The sequence below is a fragment of the Medicago truncatula genome, chromosome 1 (genome assembly GCF_003473485.1).
Source record: "Medicago truncatula cultivar Jemalong A17 chromosome 1, MtrunA17r5.0-ANR, whole genome shotgun sequence".
Lineage (NCBI taxonomy): Eukaryota > Viridiplantae > Streptophyta > Magnoliopsida > Fabales > Fabaceae > Medicago > Medicago truncatula.
In genome coordinates this window covers 30918280-30942470 of record NC_053042.1, presented here as the reverse complement: position 1 = coordinate 30942470, position 24191 = coordinate 30918280, and the positions used below count along the sequence as shown (strand labels likewise).

The window sequence follows — 24191 nt, the reverse complement described above, 5'->3', positions numbered from 1 at the left end:
AATTATTATATCAATATTTTAGTACTATAATACACATTATGTTAGTTTTGTAATAATATTTTAATACTCTATTGCACTTTAAATTCTATTATCTATTTGTAATTTTTATTTTCATGATGTTAGTATTGTAATACCTTATATTTTAGGACTATATTGCACTTAATTATCTTAATTTAGTAATTTCTATTTATTTGTATTTAACTATGTCTATTTTGGTAATTATACATTCAAAAGTAATTTTGATCAAAACTATTCAAACAACAATCATTCTGTTTAATCAATTCTGCATTATTGCATCCAAACATAAATCAATTCTGTCAGAATCAATTCTGTCAAAATCAATTCTTTCAGAATCAATTCTGTCAGAATCAATTCTACACACCTCAGAACCAAACACACACTTAGACTATTTGTGTTGAACATTTTAACTCAAACGCTATAACCGTGTTGGTGGTCAGGTTCCTACGTCATTATTAATGATTTGAGTTCAAATCTATTCAACCTATACGCTCTATTTTTCGCATTTTGGTTTCGGTTTCGTAAATGGGGCTGCTGGATTGTGTAACCAGTGTGTGATTGTTTATCATGGACCGGGATGTGAGTTATATACCTTTTGGGGTTGCTTCATATTTGTTTTTTTGTCATCGGGTCAGACTTTATGTCCCTTTTTATATATACTTTTAATTTTATTTTATTTGAATCTACGCATAGGACGCTGCAATCCATCTGCACTCTATTTGCTTAAAATAAAATAAAAATGTGTTGAACATTTTACATTTGATGAATTCAAAATGAACCAACTCAATTTTATCATAGTTATGTTCACATTGGAGAAAAATCTCTCGTAGCACTGAATGAATAAATAATTGAATACAAGGTGACCATATGTAGGGGAAGAGAAATAAGTCAGCAAAATAGAAATTTAACAAACTTCTTTAGCATGGGTTTGTAACTTCATCTTCAATGGTTGTTAATTTTATCCATAAATTTTATTTTGTTTTTATATTGAACCATATTTAATATTTATGATATTTTTGTATTTATCTTTTTTAAGAAATAAATATCAGTAGTTTAATGACAATTTTTGTAAACGCTAGTTATTTTTGTTGTTGTTATTAGTTATGTACTTTACTAGAAATAAACATTAGTTGTGCACGTGTGTTGGCTAATCTAACATTTTTAGTGAACACTTGTGTTTGATAGAATGGATTTACTTAGAGATTTGTGGTACTTTACTAAAAATAGACTTGCCTAATGTTAGGTTCTCTTGTGATTAAGAAGGTTTTGGCCTAATCCCCTTCTTTTGTATTGTTTCTCTCTTTTCTTTTCTTTTCTTTTTACTATATTTGGGTTGATGTAGCTTTGTTTTTTTTTTGACAGGATGGGTTTATTGTAGCCTTACAGATCATCCTTTTCGGCAAAAATAAAATAATTAGGTACTTTGTTTTTTTGTAGTGGTCGGGGTTTGAACCCCAGATCCTGCATATCTTATGCATTGTTCCAACCAGCTGAGCTAAGCTCACGAGAGAAAAAAATTAGATATTTTAGAAAAACTTATATATTTTCCTTTTATGAAAGTATTATAAACTAATTTTTGTCCCTATTATCTATTTTAGATCCCCTATTATGTGGGCAAGTATAAACCATAGTTTTACTCACATTCACTACTTGCTCAACATTTTTTATACCTCAATCTCATCGTGATAAATGCACTTCCATTGTCTATGTTGAATAATTTGTTTTTAAAAATTAATTAGATCTTAAACTCGTGTGATTTTAAAAGTTAAATATTACTTTGGGTGAGCATGAGCTGGCCGAGTTGCCTATGTTATCGGCTGATATTATGGTTTTTTCAAAACTTCAAGCTAGCATGCAGTGGCAGAAGTCAAGGGTAAATTGGCTGAAGGAGGGTGATGCAAACACAAAAAAAATTCATGGTGTCATGTCTTATAGAAAGAGGTCGAATTCCATTATTTCTTTGTCGGCTGATGGTGTTCAAATTGAAGGTCTGGATGCGGTGCGCCAAATGGTGTTTCAACATTTTCATAGGTGGTTTGGTGTTTAAATCTTTGTCTGATACGGAAGGGGCTGCTCTTATTAAACCTTTTCTATTAGATGAGATTAAAGCAGCAATATGGGATTGTGATAACTATAAGTGTCACGGACCAGATGGAATTAATTTGGGTTTTTATAAAGATTTTTGGGAAGTTCTGAAGATTGATTTGCTGAATTTTTTTGGAGAATTTTTTTGTCATGGCAAGTTAACGAAAGGTCTTAATTCTACTTTTATAGCCTTGATCCCAAAGGTCGAGAGTCCTCAACGAGTGGCAGATTTCCGTCCAATATATTTGGTTAGTAGTGTTTATAAAATCCTTTCCAAAGTGTTGGCTAATAGATTGAGAATGGTTGTTGGTAAAGTGGTGACTGCTTCTCAGTCTGCCTTTATTAAAGGGAGACAAATTCTGGATGCTATTTTGATTGCTAACGAGTTAGTTGATGATGCGAAAAAAATAAGAAAGAGCTACTTATGTTTAAGGTGGGTTTTGAGAAGGCCTACGACTCTGTTGATTGGGGGTATCTTGACGAGGTGATGGGTAAAATGAATTTTCCACCTTTGTGGTAATCGTGGATAATGGAGCGTGTTTCGACGGCAACGACATCGGTGCTGGTTAATGGGTGCCCGACTGATGAGTTCAGGTTTGAGAGAGGTCTCCGACAAGGGGATCCGCTTTCTCCTTTTTTGTTTCTATTAGCGGCGGAGGGCTTAAATGTAATGATGTCAGCGTTGGTCGCGAATGGTTTATTTACACCTTATGGAGTTGGGGCGCAGGTGACGATGGAGGTTTCCCATCTCCAGTTCGCAGACGATACTTTGTTGATTGGTGCTAAATCATGGGCTAATGTTAGGGCCTTGAAGGCGGTTCTGTTGTTGTTTGAATCGATTTCAGGGTTGAAAGTTAATTTTCACAAAAGCATGTTGTTTGGGGTTGGTGTTGATGTTTCTTGGCTTCATGAGGCGGCTAGTGTGATGAATTGTAAAAACGGTCGTCTTCCTTTCTTGTATTTGGGGTTGCCCATTAGTGGGGATCCTCGGAGGTTACAATTTTGGTATCCCTTGGTTGAGAGGATCCGTAGTCGGTTAACTGGTTGGAAGTGTAAAAATTTATGTTTGGGAGGTCGGTTGATCCTGCTTAAGTCCATTCTATCTTCCATTCCAGTTTATTTTCTTTCATTCTTCAAAGCTCCCTCAGGTATCATTTCTACCCTTGATTCTTTATTTACTAATTTTTTTTTTGGGGGGTGGTGAGGATGTTAGGAAACTGTCTTGGCTTAAATGGGATATTATTTGCTTGAAAAAGGAGAATGGAGGTTTGGGTGTGAAGAGGTTGAAGGAGTTTAATATCTCTTTAATGGGGATGGGTGTGGAGGGTGTTGGAGGAGAGGGAGAATTTGTGGAGTTTAGTGCTTCAGGCAAAGTATGGTGGGGAGGGTGGGAGGGTGCGGTTTTCCGAGGGGGTTGGGTCGATTTGGTGGCGACTTCTAAACCAAATCCGAGTAGGTGTTGGATTGGTAGACGCTTCATGGTTATTTGATAACATTGTTAGGCAGGTCGGGGATGGTAGCACAACTTTGTTTTGGGTGGATCCGTGGCTAGGTGATATTCCGTTAGCAACGTCTTATGTAAGACTTTGAGTTATCGAAAAATAAACTAGCTACGGTGTCGGAGATGTTTGCTTTAGATTGGGGAGTGGGTGGTGAGGTGTGGAAGTGGAGGCGGAGGTTATTTGCGTGGGAGGAGGCTTTGGTGGAGGAGTGTGTGGAGCGGTTGTCTGTTCTTGTTTTGCAGGTTGACATGGCTGATAGGTGGGTGTGGAAACTACACCCTTCCAACAAATACACCGTGCAATCTGCTTATTCTTACTTAACAACGGTTGATAATAATATTACTGAGGATTTTCATCATTTTTTGTGGAAGAAAGCGATTCCGTTAAAGGTTAATATTTTTGTCTGGCGTCTCTTTCTGAATAGACTTGGTGCAAAGGATAATTTGCAGAAGAGAAATGTTCTGGATGTCTCACAAGTATCTTGTGTGGCTTCATGTGAGACTATAGAGGATAGAGACTATTTGTTTTTCAATGTGATCACTATGGTCGTTTGTGGCTTCTGATATCTCATTGGCTTGGTATCGATACAGTTCTTCATGGCGACTTATATGCTCATTCAAATCAGTTTTGTACTCTTGGAGGGTTCTCAAAAAATTCAAGGACAACATTCTCTGTTATTTGGATTTCGGTCTTATTGTTATCTAGAAAGACCGTAACAATAGAATTTTTGACAATCATTTTGATAATCTTAGAGGACTTCTTGAGAAGGTTAAACTCCAAACATATTGGTGGTTGAAAGCGAACTACATTATTTCAATCTTGACTTCAAGATCTACTCCTCCCCGCCGAAAGGTAGGGATGTTCAGGTAGTAGGCGACGCAACCGCACTATCTTGGCCGTAAAACGAGATTGGGGTTTGTGTTCTCTAATCCATTTTTGGTCTCTCTTAATGATACTTGTGTAGTTGGTTCCATGTTTTCAACATCTGTGGTGGTTTATCATCGTCACTACTAGTCTGTAATTTGGGTCTAGTTCTCAGTTGTGTTTGGTGTTGCGGTGGGTACGACATGTGCCTTCGATTTTAATTGTCTGACCAACTCCAAAGGTTTGAGAAATCTGTTGAGATTTGAAGGTTCCAAAAAGATTTTGCGTCGAGTGCTATGATTTCCTAGTAATTATTTTTGTTTAACAAGGAACTATTTGGGGATTACAAGAGTGGTTAATGCTTGTTGTCGTTGTTGTAGGGAGTTGATGGTATGTGATCTGTTTTTTCGTGTTGACGGTCGGTTTGTTTGCCAAATTATGGACATGATTAGTGCTCGTAAACGTCCACACACTGTGATTGGTGTTTGTTTGTTAGAACTGATTAGGGTTAGATCCATCGTGCTGTTCTTATTGGTTGTATTAGTCATTAGGTTTGAACCACTTGGATTGTGTAACAACCCGATTTTTAAATAGCGAAGGTGTAACTTTTTTTTAACAACTCATACGCCTTAAGCTAAAATAATTTGTGATCATCTTTAATATAAAATCAGAGTAAACATCTTTTTTCTTTTGAAAACGTTTTACAAAATGACGATCTAAATTAAATACTATATTTTATAAAAACAACTCCGAGATAAGATTTTCAAATTATACACTTCACAAAACATATGGTGTTCATTTCTCATGAAAATGACATTTACATCGGTACATATTCCAAAGTAGAGAAACCAAAATATATAGGACTCTACAAGTATACTTCTAAACTGATTTTGAACTCTAACTGGAATGACTAGGTACACAACCCACCAAAGGCATTGAGTTTGACTGCCAAACTGCTACTCATCCAATGCTTCAGCGATTCCCGCTTAACAGACTCCCTATTTGGATATGGGGAAAAACCCGATTCAAAGATTAAAGTAGAGGGTCACGATCTAAAAACAACATAATTACATAAATACAACAGACATATCATACTATCATGGTAAATGCCATAAAGATAAACATTTCGCATACAAAAGGCAATGATGCACAATTAGTCTAGAAATACAAACTCTACATGAGTGTGACTCCTGTACGAGGCCGTCATTGTGACCCCTATCCAATGTTGTCCCATGCAAATAATACTAAAATATAATCCACCCCGCAGAGGTTTGTAGGTCAACGCCTACTAAAATAATATTGTCCATCATGGAAGCAACATCGTAATCCCTATACGAGCTATCACCGACTCAAAAATTCCTGTGGGAATAAGGTGAGTCCCTATTCGAGGCTACCACACCCCGTGGATCCTATTTGAGGCCACCACGTAACTATGATATGTATGGGCATACTATTGCATCTTCAACATATGCGAATGCATAATGCATATTTCTTATAAATATGCAACGACTTACATAATCCAACATATGTAAACATAACGTCATGCTTCAACATACATATATTTTTAACAATCATATGTGGCAGCATTTCACAATTAAGCAGACATTTCATATATTTACTCATAAGCCATATGAAAACAAAGCACGTCAATAGATCATCGTAATCACATTGACAACATGGAAATCCCCACTAGGCGAACACATTCACTCAACATATCATATTCATGTATACACAAAATAACACATATATCATCTAGGCATTTAAGTAACTATAGTGTTTCAAGAGAGTGCCTTCACATGAGAAAAACATTCCTTATAGCGTATCGCTCTATACTCGTATTCTCGCAAGCATCTACAACCAAAATGTCTCTTACTCTATGAGCTAAATATCCTAACATATACAATACCTTAGGTAAACATCGGCCCTTAAGCTCTCTGCTCATTCTAGGTGAAATTCAACAACACTCGAAAGTATGATCAAAATTAGGGCAATTTTTTTTCCAAAAACGATTTTCGTCTTAAATTTTTTTCAAACCACTTTAAGTTCTCTAATGACCTTAAAGTCGACAAAAAGAAATTCTTTTTGCTCAAAGACTTTACTTTGCAAATTTTACTTGCTCAAACATTTTGTTCTCAAGACAAATTCAAAATAGAAAAGTTCTTAAAATATTTTGAGACGTTTCGACGATATTGAATAAATAACACTTTTTCTTAAAATTCCAACAAAAATACTTTTCTTAAATACTTTAAGTCTTCAACAGACCTTAAAGAAATTACAACAATTTACATAAACTCTTATTCTACAAAAACGTTTTCTGAAACATTTTTCTTTTGACACACTTTCTAAAAAATGTTAAGTTAAAATATTTTTAACGAAATTTTGACAAGGTCTCCTTCGTGTTTACGTCATTCACCTTACAAAAATCCATAATAATATACTTTTAAAAAACTATATTAGATAAAAAAAAATCCAATTGTATATAAATTAACATTTAAAAACAAATAAATATTTACACATATTAAATTTTAAATAATTGCAATAAATTTTTATAATAGAAATGACACATATCCCCATCGATCATTCTTATAATATAATAATAATTATTTAAAAACTAGTAAAAAAAAAAATCATAATTTACAAAGAAAAATACTTTCAATCAAAACACGTTGTGGAGTTTCTGCCTAAATTAAATCATGATATATTTTAATCACTATATCATGATATATATAAAAACATTATTAAAAGATTCAAAACAAGTTTTGTCTAATGTTAATTGCTTTAGTCTTTTCTCTCTTCTTACCATCGTTTATAAAAAAACATTGCTTCCAAGTTCCAAGCCTTGTTCATCATTAAACAACTCTACTATTTTAAAAAGTCTAGCGCTATATTTATGTAATTTTCAAGACTTCATTGTTATTACCCAAAAGAAAATATATACGTACTATGTACGTGGTCCATGCTAGTCTTTGTCCACTCTCATGCATTCAATTATGAAAAATGTTTTCTTTATGAAAAATGTTTGTTGACATTTTAATAGGTGTATACACTTTAAAAGAGAAAATAACAGAGAGATTAATACAACATATGTATGATATGCCAATAATGTGATGAGAATATTCATATCATATAAAAGAAGGAAAAAAAAGTGTTGAATGAATGTTGAAAAATTGATATATCTAAGTATCATTGATGTACATTTTTTTTTTTGAGAGGTCGATTGTTGTACATTTATAACAATAAAAACATGTACCATAAATTTCCCTTTAGATTATTATTAGTTCTGGTTCATGTATAGATAAGGAATCGTCGATGGTATAGCCAAAGTCCAACGAAGTACCACTCTCACCACACCAGGGTCCTCGTGTGGGGTAGGGTAGGGTAGGGTACTTCCAGATACCCGTCGTAACAAGAACCAAAGAGCACATACACATCAAACCAAGTTACCCATTACCAACTTTCTACTCAGGTCCCTGGTTTAAGTCAATATATCTAAGTTTTTTTAACAAATTTTTTTTATATATTTTTTTTAACAAATCAAAATTATATATATATAACCCCAAATCAATAATCCCACTAGTAACAAGGACCATTTTCCGTTAAGGACCCTTCATTGAAGGAAGAAAAAATGAGTCCCGGTTAAAGAACAGACAACTATATAAGGACCCTCTCTCCTGGATAACTAACGGGCCTCACGTTTAAAAAAGTAATAAAATGTGTATTACTTGGTCCCACTTGCATAAAAGAGTAATAAAATGTGTACTACTTGGTCCCACTTGTAAAAAGGAGTAATATGTAAATTATTTTTGTTTAATGATGTAAAGATAGTGAGACATATTTAAGTACTTTTCATTGGAGTCCTTATTAGTGTATTGTTATTGGAGTCATTGAGTCCTTAATGGGTACTTTTATTAAAAAATTATAAATAAGTGATATGTCACGTGAGGTCCATTTAAAGAGTCCTTGTTAAGGAACTACCATTGTGGATGCTCTTAGTCTTCAACCACCAAAAAGATATCATTTTTACTTTATCTGACGGTTGCATAAATGACCTTTCTTTAAATTTAAAAAGCTTATTATTTCTTTCTCTCCACAAAACCCACACAGAAGCGAGTCATAGTAACCGTAAGAAATTACAGAGAGCAAGATAACCTCTGCAGCGTAAGGAAACTGAATAAAATGATCCAAAATATGTTGTGGTTCGACAGAGTAAAAGCCAATCCAAGACCGAACTAGTTGTCAAAGAGAACTTAATAATTTGCATTGAAGGAACAAATGCTGAGCTGATTCAACTTAACCCCATCCACTTACACAATAGTGATTTTCTTGAGAAATAATGTCGCGTTTAACCAAATTATCCTTTGTCAGCAACCTATTGCGCAAGAGACGCCAAGCCCAAATAGATACCTTCAAAGGAACCTGTTTATGCCAAACAAAATCCAAAAACTCATCAAAAGTATGATCTTCCTTACTTGTGAGCATTTGGTAGACTCTACGAACAATATAACGAGTGAATAGGCAAACAAAACCTGAAATTGTAACTTTCGTAAAAAAAAAACTCCGACATTTAAGAAACTTCAAAAACTTCCCTAAAATTGTCAAACGTTAATCAATTACTCCCCTCAACTTGTTTTGGTTGTTACACCCTATGACGTGGCAGTTACTGCACATGTGGCACCTCCACGTTATGCCACATCACAGGGGTGTAATTGACTTTTTTTTTGTCTAAAATTTGTATCATTATAAAAATTTGGCAAATACCCCCCTCAAATTTAACACTTATGTGCAAATACCCCCCTCAAATTTAAAACTTATGTTCAAATTACACCATGAATTATAAAACTTAACTAAGCCTGGAGGGATATCATATTCTTTCAAAATATTCTCTAACATGTTCTTTTCATGTGACTCATATTTTTCTTTTTTGAATCGGCAAAATATTATTAACCAATAAGCCCGTGCAAGAAGCACTAATAAGCTTGGGTGGAAAAAAAACATACAAGGGAAAATCGATTGCCGCACAAGCACCGGCTCAAACAAAAATCCCTTAAAAACCACCCCTAAACAAAAGATCAACCAAAAGAATAATGACGCAGGCATATACATATGACATACCACAAGTAAATACAAGTTATAGCTATAGCTAGTTATTAAAGATAAAAATGAAATTGCTAGAGAGTAAGACATCTCCAATCCAATTTTCAAATTCTCTACAAGGGAACTAAGTTATGGTAATGGAAACTGCTATATACCAGAGAAAACTTTTCAACAAGTTAAAATCTAACCCTAACCAAACCATAAAAAAATGAAGTTATTAAATCAGTAGCCAATTGATATAAGATCACTAAGATCCAACAACAATGCTTTATTAATATTACAACAATAAGCTGATAAAAAGGCAGTGGAATAAGGAAAAAGCAATTGGACACTCAAAATGTCATTTTAAAGGTTTGTATATAAACTTGAAACTAAAGAGTTTGTGATAGATGTCACATTGTTGAGATGCATTTAATAACTGCAAGATGATTATTCAATGATTGTAATGTTAATTGTTTATATATTGAGACACATTTTCAATTACAATAATATCTATACTATTTTCAATTACAACAATATCTATACTATACATGAAACTTAGAAGCATCACTCACGGTCATAACAAGAGTTGTGTACATAGTGCAGTCACGTCTCCTTAGGTTAGGATTCAGGCTGTAATTTCACATAAGTTTTAAATTTGAGTTAAAGATAAGGGAGGTATTTGCCTATTTTTATAATAACACAAATTTTAGACAAAAAAATAAGCAAAAAAACGTGACAATTACCCCTGCAATGTGGCATAATGTGGAGGTGTCACATGTACGATTAACTGCCACGTTATAGGATATAACAACCAAAACAACCAGACAATCTAGATTTAATACAAGGCAAAACCGGATCTCAAAAAGACAACCGTCTAGCATCACCACCAATCGGAAGACCCAAATAGAAAAAGGGCACCCCTCCCAGTTTTACAATTAAGTACTGCTGCTGCTTCATATAACCACGAGTCATTAATATTAATTCCCACCAACATACTCTTGTGGAACTTAATCTTCCGTTGAGTTATTAATATACTTAATCTTCCGTTGAGTTATTAATATTTATTTTGTTATTAACTTAGTGGTCAACATATACACAAATAAAAACACATATAACCGGAGAAGAATACTATGATTCAAATTCAAATCGAAATTTCACATAAAATATCATCACATTGACACCTATATTATATCAACAAAGATATATTCAACCTCATTTATAAAATACCATTCAAATAAAAAACCTTATTTATAAAATAAAAGTAAAACAAGTACATGTATTGATCTATATTTTCCTTTCTTACAAAATATAAAAAAAAATGCACATGTTTTTTGTCTAAATACGATCAAATTCATATATTTACTTTTCTTTAGGGGTGTTTTTTTTATTTTTTTTTTATTGAAGAGGAAGTACATAGCAAATTATAAAAAAGAGTACACATACCAACCATGTTATTTCATCATTATTTTTTTGACCCAACATATAATATGCTTCAAAAAAGACTCAACCATGTAAAAACATTATAAAATCATGCTCAAAAACACTGAATGATTGAAACCAACCATCAAAGGTATATACTGTATTAGTCAAAAAAAAAAAAAACAAACATAGACATAGACATAAATAAATACCCCTTCGACACAACAATGATATTTGAATGAACAGAGACTTGTCATAAAGCAAAGCTCGTAAGATTTTATTTGAGTCAAACAAAATTTGTGTCTGAAATCAGAATGACCCAAACCATGGAGGCGCTACGATTATCACAGCCACAACCTCACCTCCTCCTCCGTAACCACCGCCACAGAATGCAGTACACTACTCTTCACCCTAACCCTCGTTTCAAACCATTCGTAACAACTACCGCCGCCGCTGTCTCCAAACCTGTTGAAATGGTTTCTGTTCCTTTTGTTGAGTCTCCGGCGGCGGCTGTGGCTTCTCCGAGGTTGAAGGTTTCGCCGGATTCACTTCAGTATCCACCTGGTTACGTCGGAGCGGTTCCTGACAGGTCACGTGGTAGTGATGAAGATGATTGTGGAGTAAGTGCTATGGGTTATTTGACTAGTATACTTACTTCTAAGGTTTATGATGTTGCTGTTGAATCACCTCTTGAATTGGCGCCAAAGCTTTCTGAAAGACTTGGTGTTAATGTTTGGCTTAAACGTGAAGATCTTCAACCTGTAAGTACTATCATCAACTCATTCTTATGTTCTTCTTCTTCGTTTTATTAAATGTGATTTTAGCCGCTTCAGGGTATGTTTGGATTGACTTATTTTTGAGCTTATGAAAAATAGTTTATGCAAATAAATTAGCTTTTATGTTAATTCATAAGTTTTTACTAACGACAATTGTATCTTCATAAGCTGTTTTTTCATAAACTACCTTGACAAGCTTATGAATAAGACATAAAAGCTTATTTATTTGTTTTGCATAAGCTCAAAAATAATTCAATCCAAACGTGTCCTTAGCAACAGCTTTTGAATTTGTTGGGACTGGATACAAACAAAAATACTTGCAGACTAAACAACAAAGAATGCTGTAATTTCAGAGGCTAAAATCATATTTAAAATTGTTATTATTATTATTTTTTTTTTTTTTGGGTGTTGTAATTGTGTTGATCATTTTGCTTGAGGATATGTCGTTTATGAAATGTGGATTGTGAAGTCATTATTGTGATGATGAAATTGTGGATTGTGTGATAGGTATTTTCATTCAAGATCCGTGGAGCTTATAATATGATGGCTAAACTTCCAAAGGATGTTTTGGAGAAAGGGGTTATATGCTCTTCAGCTGGAAATCATGCTCAAGGAGTTGCCATGTCTGCCAAGAGATTGAATTGCAGCGCCGTTATTGCAATGCCAGTTACCACTCCTGATATCAAGGTATTCATTTATTTACTTTTTCATAACTTGTTTGTTTCTAACCACGTGTTTGATGAGTTTTAGTTAAGATCAGATAGATCAAAACCACTCAAGTTTGATCCCTGGCTGAGACAATCATTTGTTAGATTTTACTTACCTCATGACCGAAATTCGGACTACTGAGCCCCATTTTCCTTAAGAATCGGAGAGTTAAAACCAGAAAATACTTTGTTTGTTTCTTGTTATATCTCGTGGAGGAAATTAATGTGGTCAATTGAGATGTGCTTTTGTTATTTTTTTACCTTTGCAGTGGAAATCTGTGGAGAGATGGGGTGCTACTGTGGTCCTTATTGGAGATTCCTACGATGAAGCACAAGCATATGCTAAGAAGCGTGCTATAGAGGATGGTCGTACATTCATACCTCCTTTTGATCATCCCGATGTCATTATGGGTCAGGGAACTGTCGGGATGGAAATTGTGCGCCAGATGAAGCGTCCAGTTCATGCAATCTTTGTGCCTGTGGGAGGTGGTGGTCTCATTGCTGGTATTGCCGCTTACGTGAAGAGGATAAATCCAGAGGTTTGTTTGCATGGTGTTGTCTTGATAGGCTTTTCCATTGCATGTGCCTTTGTTCACTTGGAAGAGTTGAGTGATTAACTAAATATTGATATTTTTGATGTTCACAGGTGAAGATAATTGGGGTGGAACCCACTGATGCAAATGCATTGGCTTTGTCACTTCATCATGGCCAAAGAGTGGTTTTGGACCAGGTTGGAGGATTTGCAGATGGTGTGGCTGTAAAAGAGGTTGGTGAAGAAACTTTCCGCTTGTGCAAGGAGTTGGTAGATGGCGTTGTTCTTGTAAGCCGTGATGCAATTTGTGCATCGATAAAGGTGAGATGCCCTTTCCCTTGTGAAAGTTTGCATTCAGAATCTCTGGTGTTGTAAGCAGTTTCCACATGTACACACATCACCGTTATCTATGGCAACTACTTCTCTAGTTTTATGAAATGTAAAATTGAGAATTTCATAATGTCTTGTCAAATGAATTTAAATCTATATAGTATATACTCATTGTTTTGATGCTGGATTAAATTTTCATTTCCATCTATCTTTCTTGACAGTTTACAGCTGATCATAAGTTTAAGTGTAGAGTAATCAAATTTGTTTAGAAATCAATTTGCTTGACTGACCATGTGAGTCTGCAAACAATAACAAATTTGGAATTGATTGATGGAAGAGTATTTCTCATATAATCATTCGAACTAGAACTTTCCAAAATCTGAACCTTTTTTAGTTGTGCAATCAAAGAATTATGTAATGCTTCATTGGTTTATATATACTTGGTGATGTTTTTGTCCTCTCTGTATTATGGCTAGATTTGGTGAAGGGGGTTGGAGAGAGAGCTGGGAGTGGTAGGAAGAACCTATTACATTGCTATTTAACTGTTAACTGCAGATTTTTTTTTTATCTGGTGTCATTACATCACAACAGGATGGGCTAGTCCATACAAAGTGCCAATTTCGGTGGGCTAGTCCATACAAAGTTTTTTTCTGGCTTTAAATGGACCCTTGCCAGTGGCCGGTGGGATTGGACCCCTCGGAATAGTCGGTCCTTGGGCCGGATACCGAGTTTTCAAAAAGAAAAAAAATGGATGCATGTGGTACAATTATATGAATTTAGGTGTTACTTTTACTCTGTACTTTTAAAGGATGTCTGCTCCATTGTAGAAGCTCTATTTGAGTACACAGGCTGCTGAGTTGGTAAGCTGTCATTCGTCCGAATGGAGCTGTTTTGTTTGTATCCGTGAGAATTGGGAATTATTTTCTGCATATACCTTCGAATGTTTTGTACATTAAAAAGAAATTGGAAAGCACTGCAGATTATTTAGGACTTGACATTGGTAAAGCTTGTTGCAGGACATGTTTGAGGAAAAAAGGAGCATTTTAGAACCAGCAGGCGCTCTTGCTCTTGCTGGAGCTGAGGCATACTGCAAGTATTATGGACTCAAAGGGGAAAATGTTATAGCAATAACCTCCGGAGCAAACATGAATTTTGATAAACTCAGGATAGTAACTGAACTTGCTAACGTCGGTCGTAAACAAGAAGCTCTGCTGTTAACTGTCATGCCGGAGGAGCCTGGCAGCTTCAAACAGTTTTGTGAATTGGTATATTTTTATACGACTTCACTGTTATTTTTCCCAAAACAGAGTTGTTTCATACTTGAACTGAATTTTTTCTGACCTGGCAGGTGGGGCAGATGAATATCACAGAATTCAAATACAGATATAGTTCCAAGGAGAAAGCTGTTGTCCTTTACAGGTAAGATCATAGGAAAACATAAGATGCCTCGACTTTCCTGTTCATTATCAATTTTTGATATATCATTATGTTTCACTTTCATTAGGATAAAGATTTGTTGACAACTAAGTGTCATGCCAAGGCCAATAATATTTTACTAATCATTGTGTTGGTGTGCAGTGTTGGTGTTCACACGCCCTTAGAACTAAAAGAAATGCAGGAGAGAATGGAAACTTCTAAGCTTGTAACTCACAACCTCTCAGACGTTGACTTGGTGAAAGATCATTTGCGTCACATGGTAAATTGGCTTGAAGAATCACCTTCATTTTGAGTTTTATAAATTTCCTTTTCCCTTCAGTATTCCCAACCGCCAAACAAAGTCACGTACTAAATTCACTATCCTTGCTATTTATAAAGCCCATAATATGAGACAGAGAGAGAGAGTAACAACGCTTGATGAAGAGCTGCCTATTAGATTTAATGGTCTTGTCTTGCGATAAGCCGATAATGTTCACTAAACACGTCACAATAACTGATCCTGTTTTTGTATTTGACTAAGTTTAACTTTGTTTTGAAAACATTTTTCAGATGGGAGCCCGACCGGATATTCAGAACGAGGTTCTTTGTCGTTTTACCTTTCCAGAAAGACCTGGTGCTTTGACGAAATTTTTAGACTCCTTTAGTCCACGATGGAATATCTCTTTATTCCATTACCGTGCGCAGGTGGGAATTTGCAACATTCTATTATTCCTCAAGTCAAATACTGCATTTTTTTTTTTTTTTTTTTTTTTTTTGTACTTATTTTTCCATTGACCAGTACAATCTAATGGATTTTTGTACTTGCTGCTTCGGACAGGGTGAAACTGGAGCAAATGTATTAGTTGGAATTCAGGTTCCAAGCAGCGAGATGGAGGAATTCAACGATCGTGCCACCGGACTTGGGTATGACTATAATGTGCTGTCTGATGACCTTTTCTTCAAGCTTTTAATGCATTGATCGATTATTTTAGGAACTTGTCATTAAAAATTACTGGCGGATCATGCCCATTTATATATTATGTTTTATAATATCGGTTATGTTTAAATTTTGAATTTGGAAAATTGTGTTGAGGGAAATTTTGTACATAAAAATGCCTGATTAAAATTGGTAGTTTTGGAATTTTCTTTAATTATGGTGTAGATTTAAATTTAAGTTTAAATTTTAAAATGATTTAAGTAGCATGTTCAATGTTTTAAAATTTGAATTTTCTATCAAAAAAATAAATAAATTTTGAATTTGGAATTTTTTGGTTGTTTAGAGTAAATTTATACAATAATAAAGTTTTTTGTTTTTGGAAAAATTATACGATAATAGAGTTTTTGGCCAACAATGTCACATTTTGACCGGAGGAACTACCACTTTTTACATTGTGGGACTTCATTACATGTTTTTGAAATAAGAAATGATGTTTGTAGAACTATTTTGTGACAATTTTTAAGACAACTTCCTCTCTTGTTCTTACATTGTGTTCTTACTTTCTCACTCTCTATTGTTTGTTTCATAAAAGAAGAGGGAATAAATGTTTGTAAAAATATCATTTCTCTTTTGAAATTTATAGGGTACGTTTCGATAGTTTAAAATCAAAGCAAAAATAAATGGAGTGGAACAAAATAAAATCTTCACATTGGTCTAGAAAGCCAACATAATGAAATTAATTACTTTTTTACTCCATGTTTACCTTTTTTTTATTATGAAAAATAGGAAAAATTCTTTCTCATGAAATGATTCTTGCATGCAAACCTCAACTCCAATACCGAAGTTTTCTTATACTTTGGAAGAACGTCATTGGTTTTTTTTTTATTTTTATCAAAATTGCACAATTGAATCTGAAAGTGATTTATGAAATGCAAATGAGGGACAGACATAGTAGCTAAATAAAAAGTAGACACTATGTCATGAAACAAATGCAAAGTAATAGGAGAATTAGGGTTCGTTTATTAAAGATTTTAAAAGAAATATTTTGATGTTTTAATTATGTTTGTGTAAATTTTTAAAATTCATTTTGTTATGCCAAATAATTCTTATATCGAAAATGAAAAGCTATTTTAATTAGCTTTTGAAGAAAATTAATTTATTATAAGAGAGAAAATACAAAACCGATTTTTTTTTTTTTTTTTTTTTTTTTATAAATTATGGGTGCGTTTATTTTGCCTTCAAAAAAAATTTCTCTCTTCCTCAAAAAAAAAATTCGCTTAAAAAAATCTTAGATGCTTTCTAGAAAAGATAAAGTTAATTTTCATTTGTTTACTATCATAAAATAATTTTTTTAAAATTTGAAGCTCTTAAACTTTTTTTTAAGCTCTTACCCTTGACTTTTTCTAAAAAAAAATCCAAAACAAACGACACCTATGTTGATAACCATTTTAAAACAAATACAAAATTGTTTATATATATATATATATATATATATATATATATTTCCTTTTTTTTTTAAAGAATAATCTTTAATTATTTATATCTAAATTACTTTTATTCTAATCTATAACAAATAGATCCCTATACAATTGATTGTGTCATGGGATGAAAACATTTAAACTTGGTGTATTAGGAAGCGAAAAGATATGTCGATTTTCCTAGATGTCACTTGGTTGAAAATAAGCTCTTCAACCTTGTGAATCTGAGTTTGATACAACACATTGGAAAAAAAAATCATTGTTTATTCGATCATTCATATAACAAGAGGGGTTGTTTTTTTTTGTCAAAAAACAAGAGGGATTAGTTTTTTTTTTTAGGAAACAAGAGGGATTAGTTATTAAATATATATTTGGTAAATGATTCCATCTTATAATTTTAATTTAGTGAATGATTCCATCTCATATTCTTCAAGTTTGGAAACGAGTAATAAAGAAATTTGAAGGAATATGAACGCTCCATTTTAACAAAAACCCAACAACCCTTAAAAAAAACAAAAACAAAACGAATGTTATTATATAGAGAAATGATATTTGTATCTAACAAATTTTTCCTTTCATACTCATATCATGTATTTATCCTCTCTCTCTTTTTCTTTCTATTATTTTGACCAATAAAAAAATAGATAAATAAGATTGTCACAAAAATCGTCATCAAATAATTATCCAAATATCATTACTCTATTATATATAATCCATTCGATCTCATTTCCGTTTGTACTATCCATTCTAAAATACTCATAAGTTATATTAATATTTTAGTCATAATATTCTTTTTTGGTTTTCATAGGTTCTCTCAATTGGAGGTACTCTTGTATGAGACATTGTTGGACAATAAATACGGACAACTCTTTCAATCAGTATTTACATCTTAACTCATTAGACAAGTTCCTTCTACTAGACCAAATTTCTGTTGGTCGTAATAGAACCCGAGTATTTTATTCTTCAAGTAATCATTGTACATTAAAATAGTTATAATAGCAAACCAAAACTTATGTTAAAGTTATTTTAAACTAGTATATATATTTTGGCTTGTTAATATTCACAATTGTTAATATATTTTAAACTTGTATATACATTGAACGATGATGTATTTCCATTTCATACATGAAAACTTGGTGAAAAATAAATTGGTTTCTTCTAAACCTTAGATTGTCCCAGCATTAATGAAGCTCTCATCAATGAAGCTCTTTTTGTCCATGCTTCATCTCATCCTAGTTGCTGTTGTGGGAATTTTTCTATACTGATTCCTAAAGAGAGAAGATATTGTGGACTTGAGATCTCAAGCGGTGCAGGTTGAGGTGAATAGTACTCACATTGCTTTCAATCATTCTTTTTTTTTTTTATTTTTTTTTTTATCGAATTTCAATATGACGCAGTCGGAAGCGTAGGTTATCTAGGGCTAAATCTAGATTGAAAGAAACAAGTTTGCAAGCGAAAAACTTGTAAAAATATATGGTTTCGAAATCCATCAGAAATTAAAAAAAAAAACTCTCTAAAATACTATTGGAGGAATAAAAACGGCTAAAGTCTTTAACCTTTTTAGTCTTCAACTAAAAACTTGAATTTAGTTAACTGTTTCTATTCAGGAATAAGATTATTTTTTAATTACTTTTTGATAAATTTTTCAATTTATATTTCAGTTCAATTGTATATTGTACTTTTACTTAATTCTCTCTTCTTATTTTTCATGAGCCTCTTTTTTAAATCTTGATAATTGAGCGATTAATTAGGAGATCTATTCATAATTATACTAATGTTAATGACTCATCTGTGTTGAACATAATGAAACTGAAATTCTCAACATCTCCAAACCTTGGCTCAATAGTACTGTTCCATTGAATGAAACTTATGTAGCTCATCCAAGATTGAAGCAACAAAGAAAGTTCAGCATCTTAGATAGAACAGAAGTTGGTCTATTACATGCTCGAGCTGCTATTAGAGAAGCCAGCAATATGAATCAAACACAAGATCCAGATTATGTTCCAATAGGTCCAATGTATTGGAATGCTAAGGCATTTCACATGTACATTTTTTTTTAAGGACATTTCACATGTACATAAATAATTCACAATTTATTTTCATTTAATTTCTATCAACTTTTATATTTTTTAAGTGAATAGGCAATGTCGTCATTGAAATTGTAACCATCCATCAAATCCACCTTTCACTTTTACGAATTAGCAATTCCGTCATTGCAAATGTAACACGTGAATAAATTTATCATTACATTAAGTTTAGCCATTAAACAACATAACATGGCACGTTAGATGAAAATGTCTTAATCTAATGACTGAATTTAATGAATGGACTATTTTTTTTATAGACATATTATTACAATTTCAGGGACAAATTTGCTTATTCACTATACTTTTAACTTATCAAGCATCAATATTTTCCTGGTCTTCACATTAGGTAGTTAGAATCCATAGGAGCTATTTAGAAATGCAAAAACAGTTCAAACTATTCGTTTACATAGAAGGGGAGCCTCCGGTTTTTCACTCCTGATCTTGAAAAAACATACGAGGAATGCTAACAACACTCACTTTTCAACACTCTCTCTAATACTCACTCTATTATTGGATGAAATCAATGTATGTCCCACCATTTTGTGTGAGTTCAATTTTCAAAATATACATCCACAATGATTTAAATCAATAAGAGAGTGAGTATTATAGAGAGTGTTGAAAAGAGAGTGTTGCTAGCATATCTCAAAGCGTATACTCCATGGAAGGAAACTTCATCCATGTTATTAAGTTGAATGACAAATTTAGAACTGGAGATTCTTAGAAAGCACACGTCTATTTCATTCTACTCAGTACGTAAAGTTACCTCCGACAAAAACAAAAAACAAATATAGATCAATAACTCAGTTGATTTGAACTAAGAGTTATAGAGTGAGTTTAGAACTATTAGGATCAAACCTAATTAAACGAGTTAATGTTGTAGTATGACTCAAAATTTGGGTTTCTGCCAAAATCGCGACCCGATTTTGGCTGAGTGTAGAGACTCATGTCTGGACATTTTTTGGCGCCCGATCTCGCGCAGCAGCAGAAAATCAGAAACGTATTTTTGGGCTTGATTTTGTTCCAATTTTTTAGGGATGCTTTTATTATAAATAAAGACCTTGTATCAGATGAAAAAGTGAGTATACTACAAGAAACATTACCTTTTGTCAGGGGCAAAATCCCTGAGAAAAGGATAGAATCCCTGGAAAAATAGACGTTTGTGAGGGAATTTACCAAGGGCGGAAGCACTGGCAAAACCGCTCGTCGCTAACATTTTGCCAGGGGTTACACCCTTGGGAAAAAAACGAGGGGCTAAACCCCTTGCATATCCCCTTTATTTTTGTGCTCTTTCTGTCACAGATAAGCTTGAGTCACTTCGCATGGAGTTACAGTGTCGAAATAAAAAGCTGATGGTATTATTCTATTACATCACTACCTCTAAAACTGATTATGTTACATGGTAGTTGTTATTTATGATCTGTCGAGATTGAGCAACCTTGTTGCATTTAAGTTTTTCATGTTCAATGTTGTATCTCGTCTTATAAGAACGAGTTCCTTTTTTATCATATGAATGTGACTTCCACCTGGTAGTGTAGTCCGATTCTTTTTAAGAAACATTTTGATTTTGTTATTTGAAAGCAGTAGGATTTATGCTTCATCATTTTCAGGAAGAATGCCAACGTGTATCTAATGCGGGGAAATACTTCAGCCTGGACAATTTGGAGGTAAACAAATTTTACAAATGGATTCAAATTCTGTTATATAATATCACTTATGTGCATATAATATCTATTAACGGTTCATGCACTTCTGCATGTGATTTCAAACGTAGTGTGGGTTGTAAAATTGCTTTAGACGTTTCTACATTACTACAATTATATGTTTTTATGTATATGCATTGAATTTCAGCAAGCATCAACAAAGAACAATGATGTAATTGAAACATTTAAACTAGAGATTGAGAAGGTAAACTTAATTTCTCATAATATTTCATTTGTTCTAATCACATTTGCTTGAATCATATATATCTACTTTGATGGGTGTAATTCTAAATTTATTTTCCTTTTTCATCATTGCGGTTAAAATCAGATGGCAAAATCAATGAAGGAAATCAAGAAGGAGAATCAATTCTTGAAGAGAAAATCAGAGAAATCTGATACTGCGCATACAGAGTTAGTTGATCAGGTGCATAGCTTATTTCCGGTTTTGTTCCTTAAAATAATTCCTTCTCATTTTGCTCCTTTCTAATTATGATTCAATAGTTTCTTCTTGTTTGAGCAGCTCGAGCGCTTGAAGATAATAAGGGAAATCGTGGAAAAAGTTGAGCAGCCTGAGAACTCGAAGAGAAAGCGGACAGAATAGTTAAATTGGTCACTTCTGGCAGAGAGGAAACAGAGTTTGGCTGAGAACAAGAGTAATAATAACAGTAAAAACTCATTTCCAATAAGAAGAATAGAAATGTGTATTTTTCTAATACCTTGTTTGCAACTATGTAGTTTTGAGATTATATTGCAATATTAATGTCATTTATCTACATTGAATGTTTTAAACGGACAATCCTTGTCCTTTTCAGTTTTCATGAACTTTACAACATCCTTACCTTGGGAGCTTCCAATGATTGTGAAAAACATGTACTCAATGATTTTGCGTATGTGTATGCTTGGTGTTTTGGGGTTAAGATATCAAACTTTATGAAGTCCAAAGTTTTTAATGCGTGTAATGTAAGTAATAAATTGTCACTGCACAAATTTCTAATGCTTTCAGACCATGGGTTTAAAATAAAATTTTTGTATTGAAACTTGTATATTTAATATTAAATATAAAATTTTTGAATAAATAATTGTTGTTTTTTTAAGAAAAAGTTGCTACTATTAGTTGTTTTAACATGTTTTGGACCGGTGAGAAGACCAATCACACGCTGACATGTGGCCTAACTTACACCGCCTTAAGGCTTCGCGCCTGAGGAAACACGCCAGCTTTGATGCACTGCATCACATACAAGCACGTTCTCGCGCAAGGGTCACACTACATGTGTCCTATAACCGTCTCTAATCACACGCTGCATAACCCCATAACCCAGAGACGGTTATTCCCATCGCGCGCCTATATAAGGGTCAAATTGCTTCACCCTCAAGGTATGATTCATTTTTCACAATACTTTCTACACACTCTTTCTCGGTTCCATTACTGACTTGAGCGTTGGAGTGCTAACGTGCCTGCAGGCACCTTTCGTTCCACCGCAAAGATTCATCACCGCTGTACCGGAAACCGTTACTGTCATACCATAGCACTTTCCGCCACCGTTGCCACTCATTCATTCTAGCCGGACAGATCAATTGGCGCTAGAAGGAGGGGATCGTTCGCAACCGTCGCGGTCTAACGATTCTCCACCGTAACCGTTTTATGTTACACATTCCTCCACCGCAACAGTTGACAGTTATTGCTCCCTTCTCCGAAGTAATGGTTGGAACTTGTAGGAGAGCCACTGCGAGTCGCTCCTCCACCGACCAAGAATCACGTTGTGTGATTCAAATCCTCCAAGATCGAACGACTCTGATTCTCAAACCGATGTATCCTAACGGAAAATGACTACAACACTATCCCCGACGCTACGGTCAACGCTCGTCCTTACGCATCAATGAACGAAACACTCCTTCATTCATTTCCTCCACCGCTTCTTCTGGTTACTACACCGCCATAATCGAACGAAATCTTGACGAATATGGTGAACTTGCTCCAACAGCAAAATGATAGGCTTGAACGCGTGGAAAAGAATCAAGAGAAGATTCTAACGGAAAGGCGTTTCGATTTCGGCGAACCGCCAAAAAAGCGGCAAGAAGCCTCCTTATGAATCAGACAAAATAAATTGGGGTATTATATTTATGTCAAAAATTGGATTTCAATATAATTTCTGCAAAAAAAAAAAAAAAAAAAAAAATACGTATGATGTCGCAAAATAAATGACCATTTTGGTTTTCAAGGTAATATTAATTTAAAAAAAATCAATTTTACCTTTTAATTAATATATTTTCATCACTCTCATGTCAATATATTATACACTCAAAATTAATTAATTAATTAATTAATATATTCTACTATGCATTTATAATTATAAAATTACAGCAATATATAATAAATAATAATTTAGTGAAATGTCACCATTTCTAATTTATTTATACACTTTTCTTAATAATCATTGCGGTCTTTATTATAAAAAAATATTCCAAACAAAATTTCGGTCACATCTATAAGAAAATTTCACACCTTTTAAACTCCAGCTATTGTTTAAAAGAATTTGTTATCCCTCATTTAATATTTGTCTTTTTAATATTAAAGAGTGTACTTAATGTTTAACTCTTCTATAAAAATATGTATAAAAATGTTCAGAAAATTACAATAATTATGAATTTTGATATTTTTTTATTTTTCTCTTATAATAAAAAGTAAAAATGGGAAATTCATTGTGGAGTAATCAACGGCAACATTTTCACGCAGGGACAAATGGGAAAAGACGAAAATATAGAGGGCAAATGAAATTTGACAAGTCATTTTGACAAGGGCAGAAGCGGAAATTGAAGAAGTTGCATGCAAATACGAAACTCGTATATTAAGGACGCAGTGTGAGGACGCTTGGCATAGACATCGTTGATATGCCAGTTTGCCACCTTTTTCCCACTCCATTATTTTAATTTAATTAAACACTTTTTTTTACTAAATAATTTTAATGATATATAACTTTTTCTATAAATAATAGCTAATATATTTTTTAAATGAATGAATATTTAATTAATTTAATTCCTTTGACTGTTTAAAATTGGTAAAATTATAAAATGTTTTTGAATTCAACGAACATTCACTATAAAATTAGTCCATTGGAGACAAGTTCAACCACTATGGTTATACATTTTATGTAAGATCAAACTGATCACTAATCTTCTCCTTCTACCAAAAAAAAATTGATTACTAATCACACTAAACTATAGATTAATGAGAGATTGAGAGTATTAATAATATACCAACCCAAC

At 33.4% G+C, this 24191-nt stretch overlaps 1 protein-coding gene across 2 annotated transcripts; it reads left to right on the top strand.

The window, feature by feature from the left end:
• Nucleotides 1–11187: 11187 nt before the first annotated feature.
• On the top strand, nt 11188–18197 carry LOC11433265 (threonine dehydratase biosynthetic, chloroplastic). Of its 2 annotated transcripts, XM_024777998.2 has the most exons (10): nt 11188–11725; nt 12248–12427; nt 12717–12986; nt 13094–13300; nt 14326–14574; nt 14658–14728; nt 14888–15005; nt 15296–15430; nt 15564–15649; nt 17949–18197. In XM_024777998.2, exons 1-10 carry the CDS (start codon nt 11279–11281, stop codon nt 18031–18033), a joined length of 1848 nt encoding a protein of 615 aa, XP_024633766.1. In that variant the 5' UTR covers nt 11188–11278; the 3' UTR covers nt 18034–18197. The 2 variants fall into 2 exon arrangements, with proteins under 2 accessions (XP_024633766.1, XP_003590411.2); XM_003590363.4 differs by lacking the exon at nt 17949–18197 and having other exon boundaries at nt 15564–15876.
• The last annotated feature ends 5994 nt before the right edge of the window (nt 18198–24191 follow it).